This window comes from Acartia tonsa, chromosome 13, assembly GCF_053477335.1.
Source record: "Acartia tonsa isolate MP-2025a chromosome 13, ASM5347733v1, whole genome shotgun sequence".
NCBI classification, from domain to species: domain Eukaryota; kingdom Metazoa; phylum Arthropoda; class Copepoda; order Calanoida; family Acartiidae; genus Acartia; species Acartia tonsa.
Window position 1 is genome coordinate 27,685,038 of NC_137272.1, and position 27,035 is coordinate 27,712,072.

General features: G+C 30.9%; 4 protein-coding genes across 6 annotated transcripts; all 4 read left to right on the forward strand.

Moving 5' to 3' along the window:
• Positions 1-716: 716 nt before the first annotated feature.
• Positions 717-4,516, forward strand: LOC145304717 (HMG box-containing protein 4). Its single transcript, XM_080146666.1, has 9 exons — positions 717-773; positions 943-1,084; positions 1,650-1,727; positions 2,114-2,227; positions 2,560-2,657; positions 2,960-3,062; positions 3,332-3,467; positions 3,907-4,036; positions 4,361-4,516. The coding sequence occupies exons 1-9, from the start codon at positions 739-741 to the stop codon at positions 4,440-4,442; spliced, it is 918 nt and encodes a 305-aa protein (XP_080002792.1). The 5' UTR covers positions 717-738; the 3' UTR covers positions 4,443-4,516.
• Positions 4,517-5,793: 1,277 nt separating this feature from the next.
• On the forward strand, positions 5,794-10,610 carry LOC145304718 (PSME3-interacting protein). 3 transcript variants are annotated; one of them, XR_013874174.1, is made up of 8 exons: positions 5,794-5,932; positions 6,237-6,304; positions 6,588-6,671; positions 7,061-7,111; positions 8,124-8,217; positions 8,606-8,758; positions 9,092-10,257; positions 10,472-10,610. XR_013874174.1 is itself a non-coding variant. In XM_080146668.1 (7 exons), exons 1-7 carry the CDS (start codon positions 5,876-5,878, stop codon positions 9,299-9,301), a joined length of 717 nt encoding a protein of 238 aa, XP_080002794.1. In that variant the 5' UTR covers positions 5,794-5,875; the 3' UTR covers positions 9,302-10,610. The 3 variants fall into 3 exon arrangements, 1 of the variants encoding a protein (XP_080002794.1); XR_013874173.1 differs by having other exon boundaries at positions 9,092-9,368; positions 10,127-10,610; XM_080146668.1 differs by having other exon boundaries at positions 9,092-10,610.
• Positions 10,611-14,564: 3,954 nt separating this feature from the next.
• On the forward strand, positions 14,565-17,183 carry LOC145334863 (uncharacterized). Its single transcript, XM_080180470.1, has one exon. It carries the CDS (start codon positions 14,615-14,617, stop codon positions 16,217-16,219), a length of 1,605 nt encoding a protein of 534 aa, XP_080036596.1. The 5' UTR covers positions 14,565-14,614; the 3' UTR covers positions 16,220-17,183.
• LOC145334862 (uncharacterized) lies at positions 16,589-21,824 on the forward strand. The gene is made up of 3 exons (XM_080180469.1): positions 16,589-17,245; positions 18,054-18,107; positions 19,045-21,824. Exon 3 carries the CDS (start codon positions 19,095-19,097, stop codon positions 21,213-21,215), a length of 2,121 nt encoding a protein of 706 aa, XP_080036595.1. The 5' UTR covers positions 16,589-17,245; positions 18,054-18,107; positions 19,045-19,094; the 3' UTR covers positions 21,216-21,824.
• Positions 21,825-27,035: the final 5,211 nt, after the last annotated feature.

Sequence of the window (27,035 nt, forward strand, 5' to 3'; positions counted from 1 at the left end):
TCGAAAGAATGTTTTTTTTACAAATAAATTTTTTTAAAATCCACGAATAAACATGAATGTTTGTTTATGTTAAAAGATCCGTGAAAATCTCGAGAATGCCGCGAATTGTTATAAACAGGGTTGTCAACTTTTTAAAATAGGGTTGTCAACTTTTAAAAATCATATAATTAATATTCTGTTCAACTTAGGCGTAATTCAATAAAAATATGCCCTTTTAAGAAATTGATTTTTATTAAGAAATAAACATCAAAATAATGCACATGGTAAAACTAAATTGATAGGTATTAATTATTGGGGAGTTTTGTCATGAAGATTTTGTCCACCTACAAAAAGCCGACCGCAGACGGACTGTTTTGGTTTTTTCTGTTTACATTTTAAATGAATATTTCTGATTTCAACTATTTTAATGTTTTATTGATAAACTGAATGCTTTCTAAAAAAAGAGCTTAAATAACTAAAAAAATATCCATCTTGAAGTATAAGGGGGGGTATGATGCCAAATTACTTAATTTTATAAAGTAAAGCCAATCAAACACATAATTAATTAATGCTTTTTTCAATTACCTAGCTAGTACATAATATCTGCAGTGTTTCTATGATTTAATAAGGTTTTTTGTTTCTGTGATGTTTCTAATGATGATGATTTAGAGATTTCTTTACAATATCTCGTATCCCTCCTTTATTAAAACCAATTCAAAACTAATTTAACCCTTTTTGAAATATTCTAGAATTATTAAAATGCTTTCGCCAGACGAAGGAAGTAATGTATCTAGGTAAAATTATTATTTCTGCTAACATGGTTTCTATATTTCTCATAAAATTGCTCGTATTACTTATTTATTCAAAGGGGGATTATATATAGCATAATATGATGAAACAGCCGTTTACGAGATCGTAATAGGACACACACAAACTTCTTTCAATAATTTAGATTATGTTAAGGTCTGGACGAATTAGAAAGAAATCTTCCAAACTGGCGGATTTTCAAAGCCCAGATGAGGCCAAGCTACCTACCCCAAGGAAATCTACCTGGAGCAGGAAGGATTTGTCTGGCAGCATGTTTGATGATCCTTCAGAACATGAGGTTTGTAATTATCAATTTCCATATATCGCAAGTGGACCAATTTTCTAGTAGCGAAGCTACTTTATATGTTAAAAGTCTGTTACGATATAGGGGAAATTTGACTTTTTTGCCTGCTATTTAAGATAGAGACAGCGGATTTTTTGTTTGAAAATTTGATTTGAATCTGCAGTGTATCTATTATGTTATTCATTTGATCCGTTGACTGTCGTTCATGATTAAAAATACAAACATTAAAAACATATATGTCCTTTTTGAATTTGAGTTTTTTCCCCCATAGAATATAGGTCACTGTCTAACTTTAGAATGGATTGCTCTTACACTCTGAGGTATTAGGGTAACATATATAATATCAACTCTTTGATTGCACAATCTGTGTTCTGGAAGTCTTAATTGCGTATGGTTATGTGTTTGTCTGTGTAGCTATAGTTTCCCTGATCGTATGGTTAGAACTCTCTTGCCAGGGCTAAAAATAAATTTTGTTAAAAAATAGGAATGGGGGGGGGGAGCAGGGTCTTGGTGGTCAATAAATATTGCACCTATCAATATAAATGTTTTGTTTTTTCAGAGTGACACTGATATGGAAGCTTTGAATTTAGAGGCAGATTTGGATATTGACTTGGACCAATTAGACTTTGATTTTGATGTAAGCTTAAACTATGATTTGTATATTATCTTAGCAAAGATTATTAACTTTTTTTTCTGTTTATGTCTTTTCTATTCATTTTTCTCAATAATATCTTTTCTCATAGCAAGCTCTTTTATTCTAAGAGGTTAAGTTTTTTTTGTAACAAAAATCTCACAATGCAATCTAAAAAAAAAGCATGATATGACTTCCTACAATTAAAGTTTATTCTTCACTTTAAAAATCGTCATTCTATTTTTGCACACACCTTTTAAAGCAGAGTTTAAAATATTGACACTTAGAAAAAAAACATTAGGCAAATGATCAATGTCTTTTTAGAATCATTTTTATGAAGTTTCCCCGGTGCCTAGATCTCATTAACATTAACCATCCCTCCCTTTTTGTAGGAGCTAAACGATTTGAGTGAACTTGACATGGAGTCAGGAAACGAATCATCAGATAATTTATCTTCCAGTAGAACTGAAATAATCAAGAAGCCAGATAATCTGCCACAGTTACAAGTAAGATATTTTTCAACTTAAAATGTTAATTTATCCGAAAAATACTTTAGGTAACATTCCAATTATTGCAGACAGTCAACCATTTGATTGCACGACCTTTCATATTCATAGATGTGCTTGTGCTAGGTATTGAGGTGCACCGCTTTTAGACCAAGGCATTCCACTACTCTTTCTATTAATATTGCATATTTCACATAGCATTAGGAGAAATAACTTTTAACGACTCAAGTTATAAATAAGAATCGGAAATTTATTTAAATTACTAGAGTATTATCTACTGTCCGTCTTTATTTTCATTTATCCTATACATCTTAATTTTCTATTTCATCAAGAGTACAAGTCCCAAGATATCTCCATTCCTACTGTGGGCCAAGCACACCAAGTCACAAGTTCTCAGAGAAAATCCAGGACTCGGACCACCAACCCTCAGGTAATTAATTCTACAGTCCTTTTTTTCTGCCAATATTTTAGTAGCCAAAGGGACAATTTACCAACAAAAAAATCAAGTGGGAACTTATGTACAAAAAAGAGGCGGAGATATTAAATTATTACTTGAAAGGGCAGAATTGAAATATTGGGAGATAAGACTTTTTTCAATTGTCCCATTATGAGTGGCGAAGTCATTTAAATAGATAATATAAAAATTACTGACTAAACTTTGTAAACTTTAATATATTGTTGTGACTGTAATTTGCCTTGTTTTAAATTAAAACTCACATTCATATTTTTTAGAGTAAAATTGGCTCAGTTATGGAATACTGTTCCAAAGAATGAAAAATTAACTTGGAGCAGAAAAGCGAGAACGCTTCTCCAGAAAAATAGCAGACTTTCTAAGGTATGTAATATTTATTATTATTTTATAGCTGCTCAAATATTCAATATGATCTGAAATGTATACAACTGATTTTATCTTTCGGTCCTTCGATCATAAAAAAATACTTTTTCACTTTCATGAAGGTTTTGAGATTTTTGCCTTTGTGCTTATGTACGTCCTTTTTTCTCATTTTTTTGCCCATGACGACTGAACATTTTTTCCATGTTCATTTTGTCCGTTTGTTATGATTTTTGAGCTTAAAGACGTTGTCATCCTTATTTATATTTTAGTCTCCTGGCGGGCTAAGATCACCCTTATTTTCACATGTAGCTGCTGGCTGCTCCAGCTCCAGCCTGATGGCCAGTCCTGCCAAGAATAATGCTGATGTCGAGCCTATTAACATTGCTGCGCATCTTAAATTACTAGGTATTCTATTTATATCTATTCTCTATTATGTACTAGCTACTTTGTGTTTAGACTTTTAGTTAAATGTTTCGAATATTTAAATATTTAGGCATTCATTTACTTTTCTCGTCATTTTGACCAATTGAATTCATTCTATCCTAGGAGGGTAAAAATTAATATAGATATTATGTTTCAGTATAGCTCCACGTTCTGCTATAAAATAACTTCATTACCACATTCATTAAACAGTAACTAAATCTGGCCTAAGTTTGGCAGTTGATCAACTATGATTCGCTCTAATAAATGAATTCTAAAAGTAGAATCTACCTAATTTTCATGATGATGTTTCAGATGTACTTCAAGAACTGTAGATAGGGCCCTAACTGTCCAACATCCAGTCACCAAACTTCTCTTTTTCCCATGTCAAAAAGTAACATATTATTTTTTTTAATGTTTGTAGGAGAGAGCCTGTCAATCATTGGAGAGAGATTAACAGAACACGAGGGTCAAATTGCTGTTTCTGGATCTTTGAGTGTCCTCTTGGATTCTCTCCTCTGCGCTATGGGCCCCCTTGTTTGTCTAACCACCAGGTGAATGTTTACATGTTTTTTTTATAGTTGATACTAGATAGTTAGATTACAGGGAGGGGGGGGGGGGGGGAGCATTTAATGTAAATTACTTACATCGTTACCCAAAGTTTTTTAATCACGCTATCTTAATCGTTGCCTAAAACTTTTACATTAAGTTTGATTTGTAAGTTCCATATTAGTAGTATTTGGGCTCTTTGACCAATAATTTTAATCCACAGAAAGAAGGGGTAATTTGTTTGTGACCATTGGGGATACCTATTTAATGAAAAAATAAATTCACTTCAAGAATAATTTTTTTTTACTTACATTTTATAATGTTTTTAGAGTACCTGAAATGAACGGAGCTGAACCAGAAACCTTGAGTAGATTGCTGGACAATGTTGCATATATTATGCCAGGATTGTAAATATTGCTGGATAATGTTGCTTTTATTATGACAGGGTTGTGAAGATTGCTGGATAATGTTGCTTGCATATTTAATGCCAGGAATGTAAAGATTGGTGAATAATGTTGCATATATTATGCGCTGGATATTTAAATTGGTTTAGTGGTGCGCTAGATCGGGGCGATCCAGAGGTGGCCCGGAATTGGGCTGACGGCGCGCTAAAGCCACTGCTAAAAAACTTTGATTTTTAAAAGATTTTGGGGCGGTCCGATCTGCGCCGGTACAACTTTATAACTTTAGCCATGTCAGTACAATATTTTATATAAAAGTTTTATATAAAATATTGTACTGACACGGCTAAAGTTATATATTGTTTTATAATAAAACAATATATAATTTATTTTAAAAACAACTATAATAATGTTTTCACAATAGTTTTGCAATAAAATATTAAACTAATTGAAAAAAATATTTATTTATTAAATACAATTCACCCCGGTTTGGCACGGCAGTGACACTCGTTGAGTGCCATTGCTGCGCCAGTACCGCGCCACTGGGCGCGCTGGTTCGCCCATTCCATTTTAATTTAAAGATTGAAATCTAATAATATCTAGGTGCGCTGAACTGGATCGCCCTGATTTAGCGCACCACTAAACGATTAAAAGATCCAGCTCAGGATTGTAACTATCTTCTATGTGTGTATAACTATACATACCTGTTATTTATTTTTTAATAAAATCCTGTGTCAATAATATTTTCTGTATACCTATATCAGGGACAAGTTAAGGAAGGATACCTACTCTTGTAATCATAAAAAAATATAGGTATTTGTTAAATTATTTGGGGAGAAACTCTTTTTTTTTGGTGGAATTGCACCCACACAGGATTTCACTTATTTCACAAAATAGCCATTAGATAGTTAGGATAGATTATGTTAGTAAGGGTTTAGTATTGGGTTTTGACCCCTTCAGTGGTTATGTTTTTCCGTTTTAAGGGAGCTCACACCATAAAAATTTCAAACAAGGTCCATAAGAAAATTCTCTTCCTTTGACTTATCCATGTATTAACTTTAGCTCTCCTTGCATTTCTACCTTATTCTAATCAGCATCTTTTGTAACAATGTGTATTAAATTAATATTAATTTGTTTTCGGTGTCAAAGCTACTCTATAATTAACTTGGTCTATTTGTTTTTTAGTTTTCGTAAGGCTATTAGGGTACGTTATTTTCTCGACTGATATTAAAGATAGACGACAGAATGTTTTATTTTGAAAATTCCATATAACTTTTGAATATCTTAATTACGTAACTCAATTTGTCTGTAGGACCAATAGGAATACTATATTGGATATTAGATGCTTTGCTACTTTATAATGTTGTCATTCTTGTTCTATATTATATCTAAAACATGTCTGTGAGATTAAATGTTAAGCTTTTCAGATAAAAGTGAATAAAAATGTCCAGTGGTTTCGTAACAGAGGCAGAACTTGAAGAGAAGAAAATAAAAAGACAGGTTTGATCAAAATTTCAACTAAATTCGGTTCTTTTCCACGAAGTGCCTGTCGAGCACTGAAGCCCCCCATCCTTGTTTTTGAAATAATTAAAAGATAACCGGGGGTATTTTTTCCTATGCCTGCCTACCCAGAACCCAATGTGCCTAACTTTTCTGTAGATTTCTTTTGGAAGGGTGATGGTACCATCACCATAAATAGTTATAAACCTTCACAAAGCTACAATGTTAGCACGAACATTCGGTACAATCACAAATAAACTCACAGACATCCTGTTACTTTTATATAAGGATGTATGTTATTTAGGAAGAATGGGAGAGAGTAAGAAAACCCGAGGACCCCGAGGAAGCTCCTGACGAACCACAGGATCATAGGTAAAATTAATCGAACTGCAACCCTTTCTTACCCAAGAATTATTTTTTGGAATGTGGTGTCTCGCAAAGATGTACAAGGGGGAGAGGGGTTAAAAGTGTGTTTGCCCACCAAACAACGTTTATACCTCATGGTACTGGGATGGGTTACAAAATGTTTTCTGGCATCGCGAGTCAGTTATTCCCCATAGAGATTTTGTACCCCTATCCCTAAAATAAAGCAGACTTTAAAGTCTCTGAAAAAAGGTCCCCAATATTGATATAAACTGATCATATTTAAATTTAGGTCATTGTTTGACAGACTAGAGGAGCAGAGACAAAAGAAACAAGAAGAATGGGATGAAGAACATAAGTTTAAAAATCAATTTAGGTAGATAAATAGATAGATAGACAAACAGACAGACAGAAAAACAGATAGGCATTAAAATGGACAGAAAGGATGACAGAGTAATAGATAGGCAAATAGATAGATAGATGGGCAGACAGACAGATAGGTAAAATAGATAGAAGGAGAGAAAGGAATAAAGACAAACAGATAGGAGTAAGTAGATAGATAGACAGGTAGGCAGACAACCAAATAGACATATGTATAGACATGTGAGAACTTAAGTAAAAAAGTTTAGATACGATTATACCGTTATCATTACTCACTAGATGAATCTTAACATAATTTGTAATTGATAGGACGTAGCTTAATCATTCCTAATATGTAACAAGTTTTAAAAATGATTGGATGATACTAACATACTCTTATGTTAGGGGCCTTGATGACGATGAGGTAGACTTTTTGGATAAAATAGATGATATCAGGTGAATTCACTTCTTTACTGTAGCATCAGGTGTAGGGAAGGGACAATGACATTGATGTAAATTATACTGCCTCCTAAAGTATACACACTTGTTCTGATAATTGCTAGCGGAAAAACTTGGGGAGGTAACAAGGAATCATCAGTGTCCAAACTTTTCCACCAAATATTTAAATCTAAATAAGAGATACCTTTGTTATGATAATTAAGGGGCTACTATAAGATAAACAATATATACCTAATTAGAATGATTATGTTCCTAGGAAAAAAATTGTAATATAGTTATGAAATAAGTTTATTAATATAGTATACTCCAAACAGTTACTTTACAGAAAATGTACTGGTTTAAGATGCTATCCAAATGCTACTGATTCTTACTCCTCAAAAACAAAGATATCTTGAAGAATAAAATGTTTATAAATCCATATGATTTTTTATCATTGTCCGTCCTTTAAGCTCTATTTTATTCTCTGTTTTTAAGTCTATCTAAAAATCTATATAATCTACCTATCCATCGATCTATGTTTGTTTGTTTGTTATAACAAAAGCTGAAAGGCAAAGATATCTTTAAAAAAAAAAAAAGCTTTTTGATCCATATTGTTGCCTATTGTCTATCCATACATCTTTCTTTTTTTTGTCTGGTATTAAGTCCATCTATATAATATATCTATCAATCTATTTTTGTTTGTCAGAACAGAAGCTGAAAGACATAGATATCTTGAAGAATAAAAAGTTTATAAATCAAAATGAACTCTGTGTTATTGTCTATCTATTAATCATTATATCATTGTCTGTTTTTAAGTCCATCTATAAATCTATATGAACTATCCGTTAATCTATGTTTGCTTGTTAGAACAGAAGCTGAAAGACAAAGATATCTTGAAGAAAGATAAGTTTATAAATCAAAATGATCAATCTATCATTGTCAATCCATTATCATTAAATCTGTGTCTGTTTTAAGTCCATCTATAAATCTATATTATCTATCTATCCATCAATGTATGTTTATTTGTCAGAACAGAAGCTGAAAGACAAAGATATCTTGAAGAAAGAAAAGAGTTGGAAGAATATCAAAAGAAACAAGAACAGTTGAGAGAACAGGAATTAGAGGTAGACATTTTTTAGCAAAAAAGCCTTAAACCTGCCCAAGACTAAATTTTAAAAAATCAAATAGCTAAACACCATCATGGGACCTATATGAAGCTTCAATAAATTGTATAAATTAATCGGTTCAGTAGTTATCGAAATCTTTAGCTTCAGACAAATAGAACTTACTACGATTTCTTTTTAGATGCGTAGCTTCTCCATAAGATTTCTATTCCATCACTGCTGACTACATTTTGCTGTTTTTATATTTTTTTCTTTGTAAAAGCTGCAATTCTCGATTTTTTAGAATGTTTATGGTTAATTTGCGCAAAAGAAATGTGTTTCTATCCTAGTTTTTTATGCATAAAAAATACTAGAGATTTTGATGGATTCTATTTTAATTTTCATTAAGGAGAGATTGCGCCATGAGTTGAAGGGCCCAGAAATTCGGCGCAGCAACTCAACAAGTGGTGCTAAAGCTGGAGGAGCTAAATCTAAACAACAAAAACTTCTTATGGGAGCCGTGAAAAGAAAGTCAAACACCCTAAGTGATAGTAATGCTCAAGTAAGTTTTTTTTACATTTGTCATAACTAATACTTCAGTTATATTGGAATAGCTATGCAGATAAATAAAACCTTTTATAAAGCCTTTTGAATCAGAGAGATGTAATATAAGATACAACATCACTGAAGTTGTTGTTTATGCTTTATTATGTTGTTTTAAAGCTAGTTTAGTATTTTTCCAGACAAAGAGAACCTCCAATCAAATAATGGCACTTGTTTAGTTCCCTATATATCTCCTCTCTGTACATACTACAAATCAAATACTTGTACGGACATTCCTAAATTCTAGAGTAGCTGTCCTACTAACAATCACTTACATATCATATTTTTTCAGCCTAACGAAGCAAAGAAATCCAAAGCAAGCCCTGACAAGAACGGTTCAACCACCCAAGATAACGAAGAAAAACCTGCTACAGAATCAAAAACAGCGGCTGCTGAAACTAAATTAGCAGCCGCAGCTGCTCCTGCTGTAAATGGTGCAGCGGCTATGGCTGGACTGCTAGCTGCTTATAGCGACTCGGACGATAGTGAAAATGAAAATTAAATAGTTTGTCTCTAAAGTTTAGATTTGTTTTTTGTTTGTTTGGTTATTTTTTTACTGAGTTATTAGAGTAAGGTTTATTTTTAAAACTTACCTTTTTAAACTTTTTTATTATTTGAATAGTTTAAATCAGTCTTTTATTATTTTAAAATCTTTTCTGAATATTTTTGCGGTTTTGCAATTTAGTGATTAGTCGGCACCTTTTTCCATGTATAATGATTTAGAATATTTTAAAGGTTTTATTTTAAACACTTTTTGGTGCTTCCCCTCAAAGTCCTCATAGAGCACTAAAACTCCTCTCCATCATCTTATTTTTTAAAAGAAGAAGAGGGGGGGGGTAGTTTTTTTTAACTGCATAACTTCTGCGAGGCTACCCAGTACCCAATATAACTTAAAATGATTAAAAGTAGTAAACAAACAAACGATAAACTACATCTCCCCCTTAAATCAAGTTATTGGGTGGGGGCTTTGTGCTTTTTTGAAACTTTGAGCGAAAACGCCCTATTTTTAATGCCTTTTCCTTTTTTTCTGTTCTAAAACATTAAATAAAAGAATCTAAGGACAGATATATAAAGATTTAAAACACAATATGCTCATTTTAAGCCTTATACTGTGAATGCCAGAGAGGGAGTGGACATTAGACTGTAAATTAGACTGGTACCCAAAGTTTTTAACCACATTATCTTACGTGGTACTTTAATTGAACTTTTACTTATTGGTTCCATACTGATAAGGTCACAACCTATAAATTTAATCTACAGAAAATTTATTTTTGTTTATCATAATTGGAGATATATTTATTTATTGTCCATTGTCTAATCCCTTAAGATCCCTGGTGAATACACAATAGATATAAATGTCCTTATCTGCTGATAAAAATATAAATATCAAGTCTCATACACGAAAAAATGTATTTTTTTTCAAGTCTTAACTTAGTAAGAGGGCTAGCAGTCATACGAGTAATTTATAGCTTATAATTGCACGTTTTATTGCCGTTAATATATCAAATGGGCAATATCCAAAAGGAAACTAATAAATTGGCCTTTATCTTGCTTTTATTTGTGCTGCGAGCTCCTTACAAATTTTGTTTTTGATATTTTAGATTATTTGTCAGTCAATGATGCAAGGACATGTGAATGTAGGCTGTTAATCCAGTCGTTTGGCTGCTGGCAGACTTTAAAGTTTCACCAAAAAATACATTTTTTCGTATATCCAACTTGATTCAAAATGTGCTAACCATTTGTTACCTGCTTCTAACTGGAGTTCTGAACTAAAATATGCAATCATTTTCATAAATAAAGTTTATTATTCATTTCTCAAAGTTTTAGTAGTGCAGCTACTCTATAAATGAGTTCTGTTTGTATTAGAAACACGGCCCACATTGAAATATTTTTGTTCTAATTGTACAATTTATGCTACAACAAATCATATCAACTGAACTATTGTAAATTGCGATATGGATTTCCATGTCGCTTTTTCTGTCTGTAACGTTGATTGGCTTATTTTTAGAAGTTACTATTTTATTACCTGGTATTGAAAGAGCAACAGTTTCAACTAAATATTATCTAATTTCTGCTGAGCAAATTTTGCGTCTGGGAACAGCTTTAGCTAAGAATAACTGCGGCTGGAAATGGCTTAGACTGACAATGGCTGATTATACTAAGCCCTGCAGCTTCCTCGAAGCAATGCGGCTGATTGTGATGGTTGAGGCTTAGCGAGACCGGTTCCTAACCTCTCTAAACCTTGCGGATTATGGTTATATTTATATGACTCTTATTATAAATGATTATAGAAATTACTCTGTTTTTTTACGCAAAGTTTTTGTTAGTATTTTTATGATTTTCCGAAATGATTGTTTTAAAACCTTTGAATTATATTCCATTAAGTTTTGTATTTGTAGATATTAAAAATCCATTACAATAATATTGTACATATATTGTTACTTTTTTCAGATAAACAAAATATGATTAATGATTAGAAAAGAACAACTGTGGTCTAATTTTTTGGTTAAAATTCAGGTTATATATTATAATTTGTTTACTGTAGCATTCTTTTTTAACTAGAAAACAAAATCTTTGGTATGAATCAAGAATATACAAGTTTATTTAATGTGCAGTTTTATTTCATTTAATATATCATATAATTACATTTCTTGTAATATGGTTCTATCTTAAAAGTTAGAATTCACTGACAATATTCTAATATTATTGATTCAATTTGATATTTCAGATTTTTATGAATTTTGCATTAGAAGGAATATATATCAAATATTTACAAGAATAAAGAACAATGAATACTGAAGAAAAGATTAATGCAGGGTGACCACTGTGTACTATATGTACTATATGTACTATATAGTCAAATTTTTGTACTATATGGTACTATATGACATATTAGGTACTATATGTACTATATGAGTTGAAATTTTGGTACTATATGAAAATCTTTTAAATATTATTTTAAAAATTAATAAGTATGATAATATTGTTACAATATTAAAATACAAAATAAAATTTGTAGAAATAGTATTTATTATACCTGTTTTTTTTATATATTTGTTATGATTATTATTTATTCTTTCTTTGACATATAATTCATCTACTCAGGATAAAAATTCATCCACATTCATATAAAAATCATTATTGAGTATTTATTTTCTTACAAAAACACTTTAAAATTTTGTTTCTAAAATCACTGCAGCTCTGAGATATGCAATGACTCAAAATCACCTTGATCATACATATTTTTGCTTCAATGATTTTTATTATTTCTTATAAGATATAAAACTCTTCTTGTTCTTCATATTTTTATGAGTGCTGAAGCGGTTAAATATATAGGCTAAATTTTTAACCTTTAAAATTTTAATTAGTGCTTTTTCTGTATATTGCTAGATGACCAAGTTTGGTTAAGAAAGAATGTTCTGCTGGGTTAGGGTAGGACCTTGGAGGTGTATGTATAGTAGACCGACTCAAAATGCAAAAAATTTTGGTGCATTATTTTAACCCATTTTTTTTATGATAATTGACATCAAAAAAAGTGTTCTGGTAGTTTTTATTCAGCAAAATGTCAATTTCGATTGTCATAAAAAAAACTATGGCTTTATATAACTTCCTAAATTCGCTTTGAAGAGTAGATTAAAGAATTTTATAGCAAGGACCCTCAAAAGACTGACAATTTTGGACGTTTTAGCAAATTCAGGTGATTTTGACAGTTATTTAAGGATAACTTTTTAATGGTCAATATTTTTATAAACTGTATTTTGATTCCTAATCTCTTCAGGAAGGTAAATAAAGTCATAATTTGAAAGAAGAAAAAAATTTCTTCTCCAGAGGGAACTCTTCCCCTTTTTATGAAAATCAAAACTGACATATTGCTGAGAAAAGCTACCAGAACACTTTTTTTGGGGTATCAATGGTCATTTTATCATAAAGGGAATTGGTTGGAACAGCACGTCCATTGAATTATAAAAAAAATTGGTAATTCTGAGTCGGTGAAATGTATAGGTTTAGATCCTCACTGTAAATTTGAATTAATGCCATTATGTGCGACATCTTTAATTACGCAAAAAATGTCCATTTTTAGGACTTTTTTGAAAAAAAGTGTTCGGTTCTTCCACCAATTTAAAAAAAATGTTTAATGCTCCCTCATCATCTCTATCACCTTTTTAAAAGCAAAGATTTTTTATAATTAGGGTCAGTCCGTCCGTCCGTCACAGTTAGCTTTTTTCGTTAATTTAAAACAGGTTATAATTGTCCTATAGATTTCAAACTTTGCATGATGATTTCTTTAACAGTTAGGTAATTAAATTGAAAGAACAGCAACTCTATAATCGTTACCAGAAAGTCTGCGTCCATTTAAAACATGCTGTTTTTTTCCTTTTTTGACAAAAAAATTAGGTAATCAGTTTTGCAACAAATTTACTTATAATTTTGCATAGACATTTGCATTAATATGCATCTAGGACATCCCAGGACGGAGTGGATACAAAACCGCGACAAACAAAACCGCGACAGGGACAAAACTGCCCCATAACAAAACCGCGACAGTGACAAAACCGCGACAGTTACAAAACCGCCCCATGACAAAACCGCGACAATAACAGAAATATATCTATGTAGGAATTTTTGTAGGAATACATGGCCGCAGCGCTTGGCCCCCTGGCCTGCCTAGCCGCGGGCGCTCGGCCCCCTTGCCCATAACCTAACCTAACCTAATTATTGTAAAAAAAAATTGAAAAATTTGAAAAAAATCTACCAACCACTTTTTGTAAAATCCACGAAATTCTAAACTATAAATAAGTTAATGTACATTAAACATTCAAACATATAGGTTAGGTTAGGTTATAGGCAAGGGGGCCGAGCGCCCGCGGCTAGGCAGGCAAGGGGGCCGAGCTCTGCGGCCATGACCTTCTAGCATTAAGATTTTTTTATTATAGATTTTTAGTATTATAGATTTTTTTGTAATGTCGCGGTTTTGCCACTGTCGGGGTTTTGTTATCGGGCGGTTTTGTCCCTGTTGCGGTTTTGTTTGTCGCGGTTTTGTATCCACTCCCCCAGGACATAATTCTGAAAATTAAATAGCCTAAAACCATCATTAGACCTCAGTGAAGCTTACCTAAAATTTGTAACCCAATTGGTTCAGTAGATAATGAGATCTTAAGCATCAGACATAAAACCCTTACTACTTTATTTAATAAGATATATAGGTACTATTTTTCTAACTAGTGGCTACGCCCCCTAGAGGCCTCTAGGGGCACTTGAGGATGGGGGAGTCGAATTTGATAACCCAATTTCTTTTTTTATATTTTAAAAGAAAAATTTAAAAAAAATATTTTTGGGGGGTGTAAAAAATTTTTTTTGGGGGGGGTGTCACCCCTATCATTTTTAATTTTAGTTTAAAAAATTTAAAAAAAAAAATTTTTGTGGGGGTATTTTTTTTTTGGGGGGGGGTGGGGGGTTTCCCACCCCCCAAGAAAATAGTTAAAAACCTTCCCGGGACCTATGGGAAGCTACCCTGTTAAGGAGAACCCGATCAGTTCAGCGGTTAGCGAGATCCTTCAGTACAAACACAAAGACAAACATCTTGTTACTTTAGTTTAAGGATATTTGGTACTATATGGTATTACTACATTTATTAGTTAAAATTTTGGTACTATATGGTACTATATTAGTTAAAATTTTGTGTACTATATGGTACTATATGAAAATTTTTATGTACTATATATGTACTATATATTTGTAATTTTTGAGTGGTCACTCTGATGCCTGTCAGATTTGTCGTAAAACTTTTACTTCTTCTAGAAATAGAGATAGACATATGAGAACACACACTGGTGAGAAACCATATTCATGTGAAATATGTTCTAAATCATTCTCGGATAGTTGGTGTAGAGATAAACACATAAGAACACACACTGGTGAGAAACCTTATTCTTGCCAAATATGTGCTAAATCATTCTCAGAAAAAGGTAGTATGTTTAGACATAAGAGAACACATACTTTAGAGAAACCTTATTCATGTAAGATATGTGCTAAATCATTCACACAGTCAAGCAATAGAGACAGACATATGAGAACACATATTGAAGAGAAACCTTACTCATGTGATATATGTGCTAAAGCATTCTCGGATAAAGGTGATAGAAATAAACATATGAGAACACATACTGGAGAGAAACCATTTTCATGTGATATATGTAGTAAAACATTTATAAGCTCCAGCAATAGAAACATTCATATGAGAATACATACTGGAGAGAAGCCACTTTCGTGTAAAATATGTGGTAAAGCATTCTCACAGTCTGGTGATAAAAACAAACATATGAGAATACATACTGGTGAGAAACCATATACATGTAGTATATGTGGCAAAGCATTCTCACAGTCTGGTGATAAGAATAAACACATTAGGACACATACTGGAGAGAAACCATATTCATGTAATATATGTGCTAAATCATTCTCCCGTTCGAGCCATAGAGACATTCATATGAGAACCCATATTGAAGAGAAACCATATTCATGTGATATATGTTATAAATCATTTACCTCATCAAACTATAGAGATAAACATCAGAAAGCTCACAATGTAAATGACAAATATATTCATTCACAATTAACAATGAAAAGTGTTTGTGTGATGCTAAAGAAACTTTCACAATTAGAAATTCAAGAACTTTGTAAAAAATTAGATTATTCTAGTATAAGAAATAATGACAATAATACTAATATAAGTGACAATACTATTCATATTGATGTAAGTGACAACAATATTGATATATGTGACAACAATATTGATATTAGTGACAACAATACTATTGATATTAGTGACAACAATATTGATATAAGTGACAACAATACTATTGATATAAGTGACAACAATACTATTGATATAAGTGACAACAATATTGATATATGTGACAATAATATCAAAATAAGTGACAACAATATTGATATTGGTGACAACAATACTATTGACATATGTGACAACAATATTGATATAAGTGACAACAATATTGATATATGTGACAACAATATTGATATTAGTGATAACAATATTGATGTAAGTAACAACAAATTAGTGAATCCTAAAGTTAACACTGGTGACATCATAAATTTACCATCAAAAATGAAAAGAATTTGTGTAATGATAAAGAGACTTTCCACTTCAAAAATTAATGAATCATTTGACAATAATTTTGTAAATAGCAAAGAAAATATTGAATTTAGTGATGGAAAAGTAAATATTAGTGACAGCAATATTGATCTTGATTATAATTTTATTAATCCTGGACAAGTAATTACAAAGGAAGAGGACACAACTAATATTCCTCAAGTAAAAACAGAAAATGTTGAAATGGAAGGTGAACAAGAAGATTTGTTTAAAAAATATTGGGAAGAATTTACCTCAGATTTACCTTAGTACCAAGCTACTATAGACTTCATATTAACTATGTTAATACTGTAAATTTGAATGTGTTTTTAATATTACTCTATTTTTGCCATATTTCAATTTTTCTAGATTTATTGCTTGAAAAGTACCTGTAATATCTCAATCTGTAGTTAAATAAAAATAATGCGAAAACTTACTTGAATAAGAATGGGAAAAGATATTTAAGGTTCATATCTTAATGCTGCAGAATTTTGTTTCACAAGTACCTATTGTTATTTCTATTAGGTACATATTGGCTAGATGCTTGAAACTTGGTACATAAGCCAAGTCCTATAGGTACTACATCTTATTGAGAAAAAAAATTTAAAATATATTTCAAGGTTAGGTAAGAAAACCCTGCGGATATGGGATTTTTAGGCCTTTTTTTGGCCTTATTTAGTGTAATTTGATGTAAAAACTTACTTTTAATTGTTTTTTTAAAAGTTTTTTCCTTGAATACACTATGTCTATTTATAAGGACATTATTTAAGATGATTCAGCAAGTTTGGAACCAAAACTCTAAAAACCTATATTTGATATAAGACACACAAACTTTAGAAAAAATACACTTTACTCCTGTAAGCGACCCACCTAGCCTGCTGGGGGTCGGTCCCCGACTTGCTGAATCATCTTAAATAATGTCCTTGGGTATAGACACAGTGTATTCAAGGGAAAAGACCCAAGCAAAAACAATTAAAGGTAAGTTTCTACATCAAAATCAAGAATCTAGCTTAATATTTATACCATTTTGCTCACTGTTTAAGTTTAGTTGTCATCACGCCCCCCCACCCACATTTTAAGATAATGTAAAGTATATTTTTGAAAATCTAAAGACATAATACATATTAGTTTTGTTTTTCTTTAAAAACTTACAGTATTAGCAAAGCATTCGTTACTTTGTATTTTTAATAATGTACAGAACATACTTTATTTGTTAAAATATTATTTTTTCAGATACAATGTAAAATAAAGTAAATAAGAAGAATAATTAAGAACTGTAGATGATAATAAACAGAGGTGAGTAAAATATATTTATTGTTAAATTTCAAAAATTATGGATATGGTTTTTAACATGTTAAGTGTGTTCTATAAAGATTAAGATTCCCCACTGTGTCTGTCTGACTGTAATGCCTTACACATGCAAAACATTACCTCTTTTTTTTCTTAATTGTCTATTTTTTCAATATTCAGGAATTGAAGATATACCACGTAATGATTCAATAATTGCCCCTTCCTTTTTATTATGTAATTTTTACCTCTGGTAGCGAATTAATATTGGGGGAAGGAAAGGGTGAAAATTAATTAAGTACAATTGTCTTATTCTCTCTAAGATAAACATAAAGAACTTCAGGAGGGGTAAGGCTTAAAGAAGAAGAAAAACTAATATTAAAAATTTATTTTTAAAAAAGGCTTGAGAATTTTGTGCTCACTGGCAACTAACCCTTTGATGAAATGAATTTATTATCTGGTAGTACTGTCTTTGCATAGCAATAGTTTGCACTCTGTGCCAAGGCACTCCCTCCTAATCTTAATGGCATGCATATGGACCAAGATTTAAACTTTACTGCCGATACTTTACGCCCGATTAAGTTAAAAAATAGAGCAGTTTCTTGGTTAGTTCTCATTGATTTTGAGGTTATTTTATAAACTGTTATTGACTTCAAACTTGTTAAATTTTCTAGTTTCAGAATAGGATTTCTATATATATGTTTAAGGTTTATATGTGTTTAAATGAAAGGACAGTAATCTTTTTTTTATTTCAAATGTCTTCAATATTTTTAAGTTCCAATCTAACTTAAGTTGCATGTTAATTTTATTATTTCAGCCTGCTGAGGGAATATTTTTGTTTGTGTAAGTCAGAACTGGAGTCTCTATATAGGTAAGAATATATTTTAAAGTGTCTAGGTACATTAAACAACAAAATTTTTCTCGTTTATGCTTATACGTTTGGATTGGAGTAGGAAGGTTGTTTGTACAATAGTCTCTCACAACTTCAAGGTTGGGAAATAATCCTTTAACTAATCCTCTGGCCACCCTCATCCTTTGAGATCCTTGGTCATAATATTTTTTTTTCAATTGATAATTATAAGATTTATCACTACTACTAGATTTATTTATTAGATGTGATTTACAAGGGGTTTGTCCTATTGTCTGTTAAGTACTCTAACATTAGAAATTGAACAGACTATGCTACTTATTCATAATAACATAACTTTAACTGAGTTTAACAGTAGCATATTAATAACTAGAGTACTTAAAAGTAGAGAATATAAAGAAAGGGGGGGGGGTTAATGCAACCATCTCGTAATCAGTGAGCAAATGGCACTTAGAATTCGAATTTTGATCTGAAATTTTGCATAAGTTATCCTTGGTAGGTCTATTTTCCCTAAATCGAACAAAAGTTGGAAAAATAACGGCAAACGGCTGGCGGCTCAACCGTTTTGCCATTTTTGGGCTGAGCCGCCAGCCGTTACTTTTCCAACTTTTTGTTCGATTTAGGGAAAATAGATCTACCAAGGATTACTCATGCAAAATTTCAGATCGAAATTCGAATTCAAAGTGCCATTTGCTCACAGATTACGAGATGGTTGCATTAACCCCCCCCCCCCCCCTTATAATACTTAATAAGTAAGGCTTCTCTACAATTATTGTATGGATAGTTATGACGCCAAGTTAGGTTATGTTAGTATAGCCCTATTGATCAGAAAGTTTACATTTTGTCCATGAAATTAATGGACTGTTGTTACGCTATTTCTTTAATACCAAACATTCTGTCCATGAAAATAATAATTTATTGTTTAGAATTTTTTATTTAGGGTTAGTTGAGACTTACTTTACCATTGGAATAATAACAGATAAGATAATTATGGAAACTCAAAAGAAGAAGTATGAGTGTCATGTTTGTGGCAAATTATCTTCAACAGCTCAACATAGAGATACTCATGTGAGAACCCATACTGGAGAAAACCCTTATTCTTGTCAAATTTGTGGTGAATCATTCTCACAGTCAAGCAATAGAAACATTCATATGAGAACACATACAGGAGAGAAACCATATTCTTGTGAAGTATGTGGTAAAGCATTCTCACAGTCAAGTCATAGAAATACACATATGAGAAAACATACTGAAGAAAAACCATATTCATGTAATATATGTAGTAAATCATTCTCTTTACCTCACCATAAAGTTTCTCATATGAGAACTCATACTGGAGAAAAACCATATTCATGTAGGATATGTAGTAAATCATTCACACATTCAAGCAGTATGAATAGTCATATGAAAACACATACGGGAGAAAAACCATTTTCATGTAAAATATGTGGTAAATCATTCTCACAGTCAAGCAATAGAAACCTTCATATGAGAATACATATTGGAGAGAAACCTTACTCATGTGATATATGTGCTAAATCATTCTCACATTCAAGCAATAGAAACATTCACATGAGAACACATACTGGAGAGAAACCATATTCATGTAATATATGTAGTAAATCATTCTCACATTCAAGCCATAGACACATTCATATGAGAACACATACTGGAGAAAAATCATATTCATGTCATATATGTGCTAAATCATTCTCACATTCAAGCCATAGACACATTCATATGAGAACACATACTGGAGAAAAACCATTTTCATGTGATATATGTAGTAAAACATTTACTACTTTTCAAAGTAGAGACACTCATTCAAGAACACACACTGGAGAAAAACCATTTTCATGTGATATATGTAGTAAAACATTTACTACTTTTCAAAGTAGAGACATTCATTCAAGAACACATACTGGAGAAAAACCATTTTCATGTGATATATGTAGTAAAACATTTATAAGCTCCAGCAATAGAAACATTCATATGAGAATACATACTGGTGAGAAACCATATACATGTAGTATATGTGGCAAAGCATTCTCACAGTCTGGTGATAAGAATAAACACATTAGAATTCATACTGGGGAGAAACCATATTCATGTATGATATGTAGTAAATCATTCTCACATTCAAGCAATAGAGACCTGCATATAAGAACCCATACTGGTGAGAAACCATATTCATGTGAAATATGTAGTAAATCATTTTCGGATAAAGGCAGTAGATATCTTCACTTGAGAACACATACTGATGAGAAACCGTATTCCTGTAAAATATGTTTGAAATCATTTTCCCAATCTAATAATAGAGATAGACATATGAGAACACATACAGGAGAGAAACCATATTCATGTGATGTATGTGGTAAGTCATTCACTACATCAAACCATAGAGATAAACATGAGAAAGCTCACAATGTAAATGACAAATATATTTACTCACAATTAACAATGAAACCTGTTTGTGTGATGCTAAAGAAACTTTCACCATTAGAAATTCAAAAACTTTGTAAAACATGTGATAATCCTAGTATTAGATATAATGACAATGATACTAATTTAAGTGACAACAGTATTGGTCATAGTATTAAAGATATTGACAATAATATTAATTATATAAGTGACAAAAATGTTGATATTAGTGACAACAATATTGATATTAGCGACATCAATATTGATATTAGTGATAACAATATTGATATTAGCGACAATGATATTGATATTAGTGATAACAATATTGATATAAGTGACAACAAATTAGTGAACCATAAACTTAACACTTGTAACAACAAAAATGTACAATCAACAATGAAAAGAGTTTGTGTAATGATAAAGAGACTTTCCACTTCAGTAATTACTGAAATATCTGACAACAATTTTGTAAAGAGCAAAGAAAATATTGAATTTAGCGATGGAAAAATTAATATTAGGGACAGCAATATTGATATTAGTTATAATACTATTAATCCTGGACAAGTAAATACAAAGGAGGATGACACAACTAATATTTCTCGAGTAGAAACAGAAAATGTTGAAATGGAATGTGAACAAGAAGATTTGTTGAAGAAATATTGGGAAGAATTTACATCAGATTTACCTTAAAAGCTACTAATAGGCATATATATTTTTAAAGTAAATATTATCATTATTCTATTTACATCATATTATTACATTAATAGATTTAACTGATTATTTTCTACATGTAAGCAACAGCAATACTTTAAAAGTTTTGTGCATCTTTAGTTTTAGCTTTATTCACTGAGTAAAAAATATTACATTATTTAATCGTCGAGTAAACATTTTGTTCATTGTATAGAAGTTCAATAAATAATTTTGTCCTCATTCTTAATCTTTTTTTATTTAAATGTCAAGCCTTAAGGGGTGAGGGAAAATGGTAGAAAACTCACTAATTTTAGGGGAGTGTTTGTTGATTTTCTCCTTCTGCACGCCTTTTAGTACCATTATTAATATTTTAACTTAGTTTCTTGACCCATTAAATGAAACATATAACAGCTTCTATATAATGAGGATTTTTAATAGGTTAAGTTGTTAACAAATCTACCCGTTTAGCTGGTATGCTACAACCTTGAAAGCTTTAAAAAAAATACCCTTTTTTTGTAAAAACAAACTTGACCCGAAAATGTGCTAACCATTGTTAAACTGTTTGTAACTGAAGTTCATAAATAAATAAAGTTTAATATTCATTCATTTAATTTTTGTTTGTTTTAATACTGAACCTGCGTAACACTTAGCACATCTGCATGTCGATGGAAAGGTGGCAGGTTTGAATCTCGTTTCAACACTGCGTCATAACTAAAGACAGTAAAAATTGTTCCTACTGCTGTTATTTCAGATGCGTTTCATTAATAGTTGAAGTATGAGAAATTTCTTAGAATGAAACAGTCGCAACCATGCACAGTTAGGACTTTCAGACTAAGGTCGTGCTTTAAAGAGTTGGTTGTTGGTCTCTCAACCTTAGATACTCGGAGTTAAACAGATGATGAGAGAAAGGCTCTCTTTAGTTAACCTTGCTTGTTTAACCTGACATCCAAGTGTCATGATCAGCTTGGATATTGAAAACCTTCTGCTTCTTAGATGTGTTTATTATCACAATTTTTACAAAATGCCTGTAGAATAATTAAACACCTCCCTCATTATTTTTAAAATAAATTGAAAATGAGGAGGGAGTAGGCCAGGGTGTAACTTTTCTTCTAAATTATAAACTTAATTTAGTGAACCGCATTTTTTTTTTGCTAGTTAATGGATTAAATTACATTTATATGGCATATATTTAAAAGAATTTCAATTTTCTACCATGTAGTTTCGAAAATATCAAGACTTGAAAATTGTCTTTTTGTGATATATGCAATTTAAAAAGACGATTTTCAAGTCTTGATGTTTTAAAAACTATGTGGTAGAAAATTGAAATTCTTTCAAATATATGCCATATAAATGTAGTTTAACCAATTAACCAGCAAAAAAAATATGCGGTTCACTAAATTAAGTTCAAATGCATTTTGTGAAACTACCCCTTTAACATAGTTGGTATAATAAACAAACAAATGAAAAAATGCTGCCCATTTTCAACAAGATATTGTGCAATATGTAAGTTTTGGGAGAAAAAAAGATAAACTGGTGATTTTTTGGTTAAGATACGTTCCCCCTTAATATAGTAAACGATTCACTTGTTTCACCAGTCTGTCGGCAATGCTCTATAACTCACTTTTTCCGTTTGTCCAGCCAAAATTTCTTTGTGCTTTGCTACAATTCTTGTATCAACCTTGTTCTCAGTTACTATTTTCCAATTAAATATATTTAAAATGCTTAAACCCTTTAGATGTCCTTATTAAAATAATTAAGCTTATTGTGGAATTATCAATGAAAGAAAGCAATTTATTTTTTTGATAGGGTGTAAATAAGGCTCTACAGCCGCATGGCTATAGAGTTGCTTATTGATTGGCTGCGACTGAGGGTGGCTAAATTCAAATTATGCAGCTAAGAAATCCCTGTTACTTAAGCTAAGAGTAGCTGAAAATGGACTTGAATGATGATAGCTTTTCTTCTAAGCTTTTGAGCTTCCTTGAAGATGTGTGGTGGATTGTGCTAGCAGTACGGAGTTGCTTAAGCTGATTGAGACTTTGTGTAGTTTTTAATTCTCTAATCCTTGCAGTTTGGGTTTTTTTTAAAGCAGCTGAATGGTACTTTGTTTGAGGCTTCAGAGCCCTGGTTATAGAAATTATTTAGTTTTTAACATAAAGGTTTTCTTTATATTTAATGATTTTCCCAGTATAGCTTCGAAACCGATTAATATCCGCAGTATTAAAGCCGGTTTTGTGCTAAACTGGAAAATTATGTATAGTACCATATTTTAAACAATTTTTCACAAATAATAAAATTTAAAAAACCTATTCAATCTAATATTTTCTTATTTTCAATCCGCGGAAAGCTGTCTATAATACAATGCAATGCAATAAATAAGTATTATCTATTTATTATATGAAGGTTATAATTTTATTATTAACAGAAAATACTTTTATTGAACAAACACTTTCTAAATAACCCATAAGCTATATCAATTAATCTTGCATACAATTCTAATTAATTCTATTTAATTGACAATATTGATCATAAAATTATTAGTTTGGTTAAGTAATACAGGGTAAAATATAGTTGAAAGTTTGATTTCTTTTTTCATATTTTAAATTTATTTTGGTTAACATAGGACCCTCTTCAGTCAATTGCTGTTTAGCTTTTAGAATTTTTGTAGTTCTTGTTTAAAAGATTATATTTCCCCTGGTTATTTTTCATACATTTATATTTTGGTGGCAGTATTAATAATGAGGTGTTATAATATTGTCCCTTTCTAATCATTGAGAAGGAAATATTTTAATTTTTAAAAAAAACCTAGTAAAACACTTGATCCTTAAAAATAAAAAATTTAAGACACTATTATACAGTGTGTGTTTTTTTTTATGAGAACTTTTTAGAAAGCAATTTTGCCCCACTTATAGTTATCAGAATTTAATGATTAATGGCTTATTTTTTTTCGTTTTTTAAGACAATTAATAGAACAACAACAAAAAAATATTTCAGTTTTTATATAAAAAGTTCAGTAAAATCCAAAATTAAAAACTTAGGTGTCAACATTTAAAAATGGATATAGCCCATTTTTCTTATGATCTAATCTTCTACCTTTTGCAATAATGGCTGCTAAACGCTTAAAAGTTGAGATATAGAGCCAAAAATTGAAAATTGGGGACATTTACTGGAAAATTTTAAAGTTTAAAGGCATTATCTCAAACAGGGAGGGAGAAAAACACCTTAATTAAAAATTATGTACATTTTTACAGAGAATATGGAATTATAAGTATTTTTTTCGTGCTCCTTCTGGTTGATTCCTAAAACCGGAAAACGCAGTTTTTTGGGACATCGTGTATATAAATCAGCTATGAATAATTGAATTTCTTAGGATAAAGTTAGCTTTTGGAAAATTCTATTTACAAATAAAATTTGCTCCTTGTATTGCAATGAATCAAAAAGATCTAAACAAACAAATGGGTTTGTCTGCTTGGAATTCTTTTAAGTTTGATGGGTTATAGGGTCAGATTGACCATCTAGATCTAATGTATCTCTTGATATGATCAATAGGAAGCACAACCAATAACAGCCAGAAAGATAAAAGTAATTTAAAATTTTTTATTTGAAAAAAATGGATTTTTAGATTAAAAATCTTTATTCTTTAGATTGTTCGGCAATAGAATTAATATTTTTTAATTTACACAAAGAAATTATGTAGTAATACCTACTAAAATTGAATTTGCAGAAAGAATTTAGTTTAATTTTCAAAATGAAAGTCACAGAATTTGCTAGATCTGTATTCCAGTTAATAGCATTTGGATTCTTTGTTTTTCAAATGCAAAATTCAGTTGGCACATATTTTGAAAAACCAATTGTTCAGCTAAAATCTACAGGTAATTTATGGCAATGCGAAGTAAAGTTAGGAAGGAAATTGTTTTAAAAAGGTGATTTGGGGTGTCACATGATTACTCAAAGTTTTACAATGGCAGCATATTTTCTCTATTTCTCGGAGTAGAGTAATTAAAGAATTTAATGAGTTTTTCTGAGACTCAATAATTAATTTAAAACTAGGGGATAAGATCTAATGGCCACAAATTAAAAAGTTTGTTCTTAAAACCATATTCAAAATCTCCATAACTTGAATAAAATCTTATGTTAATAAAACTTAGATTTATAGGGTAAAAAATAAAAGTTAATGTTCTGGCTATTTAAGTTAATTTAGCAATACTTTTCTTTTAAAGAACCCACCTCTTGACTCTCTTCAAAATGTCATCAATTTATGGAATTTTTATTTTATAGGCAAACTAGAAAAATATAAACTGCCTCTCATGTATGTTTGTAATGAGGGTTTTTACAACTATTCTGTAGCAAATTCTAATGGGTATGGCAATCATCTCAGAAGGTATGTTGCAGGTCATTTAGAAAGTCACCACAAGGCATCATGGAATGGAAATCACAATAATAAAACTTTTATGAAATTGCAAGATGAAATTTTCAGACAAAACTTCTCAACCTTGGAAATAGTTGACCTAGGTATTGAACAAGGAAGTTCTGAAATACCAACGGAGAAAATATTTATGCCTACCCATGGATTTTGTTTAAAGTTAAAGAAAACATCTAAGGAAATATCTTTAAGATCATCTGGAAGTTTCATGTTCTTGTTGGTAGATCCAGCAAAAGATACTAAAATTACTATCCAAGAGGTAAAATTTTCTAAAATAGAAATTGGACCCACAGCAACTGGTCATCACACAGGAAAAGTGTATGCTATTCAAGTTTCAATTCATGACTCAAGAATTCACAATGGTATAGCTTGTACTGAATATAATCAACTTCATTCAACATATGGAGAATGTATTGAAAATGCTTTAAAACAACAAGTGATGAACTGGTATGGATGCTTACCACCCTGGTTTCCTCTTAATTCTAGTTTCAGCTGTGAAGAGAAGGAAGCCAAAACTCTAACTGAAATGGACTGGCAAACTATTGAGAAAGAGATAGGAAGATTTAACAGGGGTCAGAAAATAAAAACTTTTGAAGATTGCTTGCAGCCCTGCTTGCACATGAGCCTGAAAATAGTTGAACTAAAATCCTTCAAAAACAGAGTAGATGTGTCATATGTCCAAATGGAATTTGAGGATGATGTTATCATTCATACTGATGTTCATGCCTATGATATGTTTAGTCTTGTTATTGATCTTGGAAGCTCTCTTGGTTTGTGGCTGGGGTTATCTGCTCTGAGTATCTTTGATTCAATCCTTAATGCTTATGATGTAACTAGCAAAAGATTTTACCATTGATGCTTAAAATTTCGTGTAATAGTAAAATCATAAAATTACCTTCTTAAAATCTGAGCTGCGAAATAGTTTATTTAATCAACATTATTTTTGTAATGGCCTTAATTAAAAGCGTGAGCTAGTTAATAGTAATACCAATTCAAATGAAATTTAAGGGTTGTTAACAATTTCTAGGAAATTGTTAGAACTATATTTTCTTTGTATTTCATACAGAGAAAGTATACAAAACTGCAAGTTTTGATGAAAAGTTCAACATGCATATTTTTTGTTGTAAAATCTCATGTACATTTACTAATTTATCATTAATTACTAATTCAAAACACTCAAGTTTAACTATGATTAAAGTTCACCAGCATATATTTTTCTAAAGGCTCTTGCAAGGAATATAATAAAGAGTAATTTATTTTGCAACTGATAGTGTAAAAAATGAAAATTGAGTTTTCATAAAAATAATATTTTTATTCTTAGTTGTGTTTGTTAAATAAATATTTTATGGTTAATGTTAACTCTAACATTTAATTAATTTTAAAAAGAAATTAAATAGTAG

Excerpts from the sequence above, each read along its gene's own strand:
- LOC145334862 (XM_080180469.1), top strand. The coding sequence starts at position 19,095 with ATGGAAACTCAAAAGAAGAAGTATGAGTGTCATGTTTGTGGCAAATTA.
- LOC145304717 (XM_080146666.1), top strand. The coding sequence starts at position 739 with ATGCTTTCGCCAGACGAAGGAAGTAATGTATCTAG. Across the intron at positions 2,228-2,559 it reads ATAATCTGCCACAGTTACAA|AGTACAAGTCCCAAGATATC; the intron begins GTAAGATATTTT and ends TATTTCATCAAG. Across the intron at positions 2,658-2,959 it reads CTCGGACCACCAACCCTCAG|AGTAAAATTGGCTCAGTTAT; the intron begins GTAATTAATTCT and ends CATATTTTTTAG.
- LOC145334863 (XM_080180470.1), top strand. The coding sequence starts at position 14,615 with ATGAGAACACACACTGGTGAGAAACCATATTCATGTGAAATATGTTCT.
- LOC145304718 (XM_080146668.1), top strand. The coding sequence starts at position 5,876 with ATGTCCAGTGGTTTCGTAACAGAGGCAGAACTTGAAGAGAAGAAAATA. Across the intron at positions 5,933-6,236 it reads AGAAGAAAATAAAAAGACAG|GAAGAATGGGAGAGAGTAAG; the intron begins GTTTGATCAAAA and ends TATGTTATTTAG. Across the intron at positions 8,759-9,091 it reads TAAGTGATAGTAATGCTCAA|CCTAACGAAGCAAAGAAATC; the intron begins GTAAGTTTTTTT and ends ATATTTTTTCAG.